This window comes from Eptatretus burgeri, chromosome 5 (genome assembly GCF_056783735.1).
Source record: "Eptatretus burgeri isolate ZD-2024b chromosome 5, Ebu_testis_v1, whole genome shotgun sequence".
In the NCBI taxonomy this organism is placed as follows: Eukaryota; Metazoa; Chordata; class Myxini; order Myxiniformes; family Myxinidae; genus Eptatretus; species Eptatretus burgeri.
In genome coordinates, this window is record NC_140965.1 from 34,226,099 (window position 1) to 34,234,187 (window position 8,089).

At 37.2% G+C, this 8,089-nt stretch overlaps 1 protein-coding gene across 1 annotated transcript; it reads right to left on the bottom strand.

Moving 5' to 3' along the window:
- Positions 1–990: 990 nt before the first annotated feature.
- Positions 991–4,906, bottom strand: LOC147026200 (tumor necrosis factor-like). Its single transcript, XM_085880292.1, has 5 exons — positions 3,494–4,906; positions 3,323–3,374; positions 3,090–3,158; positions 2,275–2,402; positions 991–1,991 (listed from the first exon to the last, which is right to left on the bottom strand). The coding sequence occupies exons 1-5, from the start codon at positions 3,728–3,730 to the stop codon at positions 1,677–1,679; spliced, it is 801 nt and encodes a 266-aa protein (XP_085736418.1). The 5' UTR covers positions 3,731–4,906; the 3' UTR covers positions 991–1,676.
- Positions 4,907–8,089: the final 3,183 nt, after the last annotated feature.

Genomic DNA, 8,089 nt, shown 5'->3' on the forward strand with positions numbered 1-8,089 from the left:
AATCCTGAATAAATCCAGAAGTCAGATTTGGGAGACAGTATTCTGAGGAAATTCAATGAGGAGGTTATGGTTTTGCTGTTAGCATTTGGTCCACTCGTGCGTAAATGCACTTCGATATAAAAAATGGAAACTGAATATGACTTATTACGAGTTTTGGCTTTACATTGCCATGTAAAATTCATCCCCACTCTTATTCTCTCCCTCCCTCCCTCCCTGAAGACCCACCCTTTTTTCAACACTCTCCCACATTCCCACCCTTGTTTCATGCCATCACAAATTGTTTGATTGAATTGCATAGACCTGACTTCATTGAATTGCATTGCAAGCTACAACATTACCCAAAGTATGTGTTCTTGCCACTCTCCCATATACTCCCCCCAACCAATTCACACACACACACACACACACACACACACACACACACACACACACACACACACACACACACACACACACACACACACACACACACACACACACACAGACACACACACAGACACACACACAGACACAGACACAGACACAGACACAGACACAGACACACACACCACCGCCCCACAGCATTTTCTATCAGGCTGTTTGATTTCACGTGCTAACAGTTGAAAGCCATGAGTTTGAGGAACACAACTTTGATTGGTTGTCTGGCTTGGCCCACCACCTCTTTCAGGTTGATTAGGGAGTTCGGGGAGGGGGGCAGGGGGTTAGAATAATTTTTTTCACTCTTGAGAAAGGTCAGTGGAGGCATGTTTTCATTTTTGTTGGTAAGCGAAACGTAGTCATTCATTATTGATTATAGATTCATGTCATTGTACTCCCAACTGCAAATCTTTACACATATACATGTATGTACATATATATATATATATGTATATATATATATATATATATATATATATATATATATATATATATATATATATATATATATATATGTAATTTATTTTATTTTATACATGACTGACAAGAGGATTGAGCACACATCCCAGGGTTCAGAACAAAAGCTTAACCATAAGACATTTAAATATTCTTGTGTTGTGATTCCTCTCATCGGCTTTCCAACCATTTTCGATATGAGGATGTGGGAGCACAAGAATTTCACTCTTGCTTCCACAGTATTTCATAATAATGAGACTTGAGAAAACTTTGTTGTTACCATTTCTGTCTGGACTTTTTGTACAGTGAAAAGTGAAAAAGAGAAGAATGAAAGAAAGTTTTGTTGGAAAATTGTTCATTTTCTTTATTTTAAAAACATATAGTCAGATACATATGTGTATTTTTAGGTGTGTTGTTGATTTTCACAAAATAATAATAATAAATACAGTATAAAAATATATTAACAAAACTCCAAAAATAAAATATCGTTTCTTGAAATATAAATATTACTCTACTATGAAAACATGTACAGTATTTACTCAGGTTCATACTTGTGCAAAATGTTGCAGAACAGGAAATGTCAAAACTCACATCTTGGATGATCATTTAAAACAATAAAATTTTCCATCAACATATGTTTATATATCTTTTCCGTTCAAAATAAATAAGTTTCTTTACTCAACAGCACTTGCCATAAATTACTTAATTTAGAAATAAACAAGTAATAAAATAAATAAACTTTTAAAATCTTTACATAAAAAAATGAACATTGAACCGTTGGATTTTTGACTCTTTTGTAGTGTTCACTCAGAAACAAAAAAAGCACCAAAGAAGGTCTTATTTTCATCAAAGTCCACAAGGTCCATCATGGATACGATGACGTTCAATCGATATCCTTTCTTGAGCTTGAAAAGGCCTCCTTGATAGCTTGTCTGAGACCAATATCCAGAATCACCGTCCGTATTCGCTGGCACTTGACATGCGGAATGCCGGGATTCAAGTAGCTTTTCGGGTTGAAACTCATCTTCAAGAGAGTAATTCACAGAGTGTGTGACGGTCTTGATGTGCTTATTCAGGTCTATATATCCATTTTTGCATCCATTGTAAATGAAGTATACCTGTAAGGGACAATATTATATATGGTTATTATTTTAATGATGAACTGACTTTGCAATCCAAGGCTGATCATAATTATTTTAGAACTCTATTAATATATTCCCTTTCTTCGGGTACAGTTATATACATTAAGGATGATGATAATTGCAAGCTAATGAGATTCGTATATTTATAAATATGCTTGAAATTAATTTTCCTTTCAATTCAAAGTAAGATAAAATTTTTCCTTAAAGTCACAACTTTAATTGACAATAAATGAAAGTCCTCAAGAGAAACGCATATTACCTGAGAGTACACATAGTATACACCATCCTGTGGGATGTAGAGCGAGCCATCTTTGTAATCCATGCCCTTGCGAAACGCCAAACCTTGTTTATCCTCCCAGTTCATTCTGTCTTTATCCACAACTTTACCTGAAAAACACAAAGAGTACACTTAGCAAATCACTTAACAGTTGCTTTGCGATAGATTACATCTCCGATGATTAGAACTTAAATCATGAAATAATTGCAGCTTTTTCAGTCAAATTGCTCATTCATACATGAATTGTTCAAAATGTTTGACAAATGAGACACTCACAGTTGTCCAAGAAATGCCAACTAATTTATTTTTCAATGCCTAACCACATATAATTAGTCAGAATAAATATTTACTGACTAGTTATATGCACTTATATGTTGAAAAATGTAAAAAAGAAAATATATATATATATATATATATATATATATATATATATATATATATATATATATATATATATATATATATATATATATATATACATAATGAAAGAAAACGTTGCATCTTGGATGATTGTGAGGACCTTATCCGTATAACTTTTTAACTGACTCGTCAGTCAATTTCCACAGCATGGGACTTTAATATATCTTTCCAAGACATAGTAACAATTTATGAAATGCTCTCTCTCATCAATCTGTCTCTCTTCCATCTCCATTCCTCTATCTCCACCCCCTCATCTCCACCTCCCCCCCCTTCCTGAATCTAATATTCAAAGAAATCTCACTTATCATCTTGATACAAATTCTCTGAATTATTGCATTTTGATTGAGATTATAACACATTGGAGAATATTTAGTCACCTGTGAGGTGTGCAGCAAAGTTGGAAACGGTACTTCTCGTTTGTGAAATATACTCGTGGGCTGTTTTTCCTATTTGGTACAATGGCAAACGGGACAACATTAGATCCAGCATCAACAGCAACCTAAAGTCAATTCAATGGCATTCTAACTTTAATGTCAAAATAGCACAACTTTAATCAAAAATAAAATTGGCATTCATTACTTTTAAAAACAGTCAAACAATATTCACGTACCATTTTGGAATTTTTCCAGCATGTGATCTTTGTCTTCTTCAACACCTTTACTCTGCAAGGAAAAAAGAAGCAAATGATAACGTTCAACACATGTAAATGAAAGGTTTTGAGAATTTTTTAGGAGGCAAAGGGTATGTAATTTAGGGATGTCCGAGAGAAAATAAAACTTACAAGGTTGTCTTGCGCACTCTTCGACACGTGCAGGAGGAAATAGATAGACAAGGCCAATGTGAATAGGCCGAACAAAGCAAGGCAACAGCCAGCGAAAAAGCATCCCGAGCAGCGCCTCTTGTAGTTATCTGCAGCAGGTTGTTTAACAGCAGACAGACAACTCTCCACATCATAGGTCTTGTTTGGGGGGCACATCTTCAGGCAGAGAGCACACAGTTCGGTTGTTTTGGACAGCATTTAGCGCTCCAGTTATATGCATCATTGCACCGCCCTTATCCGCAGGGTAACTTCTCTTTCCACTCACCCATGGAAGCTGCAGATTACGTGTGGGAACTACCCATTTTTTTTCAAACCTGGAAGTGGAAACGGAAACTGTAACCTCTTTTTGAAACGGAAACTCTTTTTGAAAAATACTTTCTGAGCTTTGCTGATTCCATCCACCATCACATTGGTATATGCCAAATTGGGACAAGGCAATGAGGGTGACATGCTGACGTGACGAAATACTTTTCAAATCGAGACTGTAGACCGAAAATTACGAAATTAACCAAGCGAAAACTATATTTTGAAGATGACAAGAAGCTCACTGTCAATGAAAATGCATTTATTTGTATAAACATTTCAAACACTTTTAATATGGATTCTTTGCAATCGAATTTTTGGGGCTTTTTTAATAAATGTCTCTACCACTTTTGTCTTTGTTAAAATCATTTAATCTGAGATTACAATACTTTCTGTTATCGATTATCGTGGCCAAATATGTGGTATGACAGGTGATCCTGACATAAAAGGCACCTTCTGCATGTTGTCAATTAAATATTTTTTATTATAAATTCCATCCACTCATTAAACAATCTCTCTGGCTGACTAAGCAGAGTGAAGTTAGGCCAGAGGAGAGGTGTGAAAAACAAAAAAAAACGAGACCACTGACCCGTCTACAATGTGAGAGCAACAAGACATGCTTTGTTGGCTTTATTGCAGGACATTCCAGTAATGGTCATTCCTTCAGATCCCTTTGTTTAATTTCACAATCCTTATGTTCAGTCATTGACTGAACGAGAAACCATTGTACCGATATTAATGTAGCACAAATTACAAACATTGATTAGTGTTGTACAAAGCCTTGTTAAGAAGTTTGATGGAATACCGCTCTCCATTATGGGCTGGTGCTCCTGCATCACACCTTTCACTCCTGGATGCCATTAAATCAAAATCTCTCAACATCATTGAATTTTCTGTGAAGCAGTAGAACCATAGGGCCTGCTGCTCTCTCATTCCAGATAGGTTGGTCACCTTTCCGTTTTATACTGTCTCTCTCCAAGTCTTGCTCCATCTGCTCTTTTATCCTCCATCCCTCCAAAGCTCCTCCAGGTCTATCATGTTCTTCCAGCATCCCCCTCCTCATTAAACTCCAAATATCCAAGCTGATAGCTTGGCTCCAATCCTTTCTTCCTCTTTTATCCCACTTCTGAAATTGCCTTTCTCAGAATATTGAATCCCACGCTTCCCTCCAGGGTTTCAAGCAGATGGTGCACCGAAATCTTCGGGTCTTCCCCCATTATTTTCAGATATTTTATAACGTCATTAATCACCCCTCCCCCTCTCCCCCCTCCATGACTTCTCATATATTTGCAGGTTATGTTTCCTTTCCTTTCGTCATCCTGTTCGTCCACCCCCTTGTTGCATACATCCACATGTTGTCCCACTGCATCACTATCAATGTGTTTCATCCTACCCTGCCACTTTTTGTTCTTTCATGAGCCGAAAGTTCGTATACTCCCCCCAATTAATTTTTTAATGTGTGCTCTTTGGAACAATTTTACAGTAGCAAATTGGGCAGCAGAGTTTAAAAGGCATGTCGCATGATTGTCACATTTTCTGTTTCATGGATATCAATGGTATATTTATGATGAAACAATTTAAGTTTAATTCAGGTTTACAGAATTAATGAAACGATAATCTTCACATTTTTTCAACAAGCAAACCTATTTTTAATGGAATCGCCATTTTTAAGCTGTCCGGGCAGAAGTGACATAACCAAGTCAGTAGCTCAAGCTTCTTCTTCTTCTCCTTTAGTATTCAGCACATGGCTGCATGTAGCATTATTGGCTGGGCTGAGGGTTTGGCTGTGCCACTGATGCAATTCCCTCTGTAGGTTAGAGCGGGAATTTGTAATTTGGTCAGAATGCTTCGAGTATACCCATCAAACTTTTTGTAATGGAACTCTTGCTGTGTCTTCAAGATCTCTCAAATCTAAAACAGTTGCCATGGTAAGAAGTTGAGTCCAATTTTACCCCCATTTAAAATTTATTGTTTTTAAGCTTGTTTATTTACTCCAGACTGGTAGATATTTGGTAAAGGATGGGTGGTGGGATGGTATTGGATTTTATAGGACCAGCAAAGAACAGCAGCAATCCTGTAGAAGCGCAGCCCACCTTACCAAATGAGGGAACATTTGTTTATCAAATGCCATATACGTCATCCAACATTGGGCATACTTTGAGAAAAAGTCTACTTTTGACTGGGCTGAAGGGAATTCATGGAGGTGTTAGAAGTAAATTTAGATGCCATAAGCAGAAGTGGAAGATACTGCTGTTTATGACTGCAAAATTTGGGGGCGATGCATCAAGAGAGGAGATAGGAAACAAAAATACAGACGCCATCCTTATGATTTATAAAGACATGAATGCATACTATTGTTAACTCATCTCCTTTCAACATTACATTTTGGCTGCTCGGTTTTCTTTATAATAGAACCACCCAATCTTGATGGGAGCAGCCAGGGGGGATTGTCTTATTATTCAGCCTCCCCCTATACTCCTCTACCTGTTGGGTTTGTTCCTATAAACAGTGCCCCCAATTTTTAATGGTATCTCAGAGTTTCTTAGACCCCTGGGAGTACTAAACCCCCATTTAGGTTTTCTTTTCTTCTTTTTCTACCAATTCTGAGCTGTATCAAAGCTTACACTACAGGGTGGTCATAAAGTCTGGAAACATAGGAGAATATACATTATAAATGGTTTATTTACATTACAATACATGATATGTTCAATAACATTACATGACATGTTCAATGTGTTGTCCCTCATGAGAAATGCACAGTTCAATGCACTGTGTAAAATTGCAATGAACGTGGTGCACTAATGCAGCATTTTCATCCATCTCTGCACATGCATTCATGATGTGTTGCCTCAGATGATTTGTCTCTGATTTTCACTGAATAAACCTGCACCTTCAGCATATCCCAGAAAAAAAATAATCAAGGGGTTCAGATCTGGCGAGTGTGCAGCCCACTCCACAGGGCCACGTCGTCGAATCCAGTTCTGGAAATTATCATCCAACCATTCCCTATCTTTAAATTGTAACAGAATTACATATTATCTATGTTTCCAGACTTTAAGGCCACCCTGTATATTGGCAGGTTTGGATTTTCAGAAATAAATTTTGTGTCAATAATGGCCATATAGTGGGGCAATTTAGCTAAATATAGCATAACAATTGTGCAATTTGTGAGGAAAGCACCATATTTGGCACACTTGTAGCCTATCATATTATGAACAGATTTGGATATTGGGCCATCTCAAAATTTTTGATGGTAGTGGAAAATGGCTGCCACAGCCATCAGCGGCTGAATTTGAGATGGCCCAATATCCAAATCTGTTCATAATATGTGCGGCTACTAGTGTGCCAAATTTGGTGCTTTCCTCACAAAATGCATAATTGTTATGCAAAGTTGCCCCAGTAATACAAAGTAAGCGAGGTTCACATAGTTTTTTCACCTTTAACTAATTTTTAAGGTCATGACCTAATTATGCACATTTTAACATTTTTCATCAAAACTCGACCAAGGTTTGTCCAATCAGAACGAAATTGCTCTCTTCAGCCTCCAGTAAGACGTATTTATGCTTCACTTACACAATGCCCATCTGAGTTAAAGGTCAAGGTCAAATGACAGTATGAAAAAAAAAAATGCATTTTATGTCATCCGTCAATTTTGCCAAAGCGGAATCTCAAAGATTGCTTGGTCTTCCAAGATGTTCTTGCATCATTATTTTTTACCTGTTTTGAAGATATGTACCTGATATTTGATTAGTGACTGACAAGGTGAGTCACCCAGGACACCGTTTATCTGCTTATGCAAGATTTGTTTATACCATCTATTTATACCGTTTTCTTTTTTTCCAGATAATAGAAGTAATTATACATTAAACCAAGATGGCAGACACCAGTAAATTTACAGTGGAAGAGAGGCTGGTAGCATTGGTGTGGTACCACGAGAGGAGAAACACAAACAAGACGATAGTTCCTGCTCCATTGGTGGTTTTCGCCATTCTGCTCTACTGATGGTCTGCTGTCCTTAATTACGGACGGATCATTTCAACAGGGCATTGGAACTCAAGGGTGAAGCTTGATTCGTTGCTTTGGATATCTCAAAAGCCTTTGATAAAGTGTAGCACAAGAGTCTGCTCCACAAGCTTCAGTCGTATGGTGTATCTGCAGTGATACATTCAATCATTTTGGCTTTCCTTACAAATCTCAAGATAAAGGTGGTACTTGAGGGTCAATCTTCTCCGACTTGCTCCATCAATTCTAGTG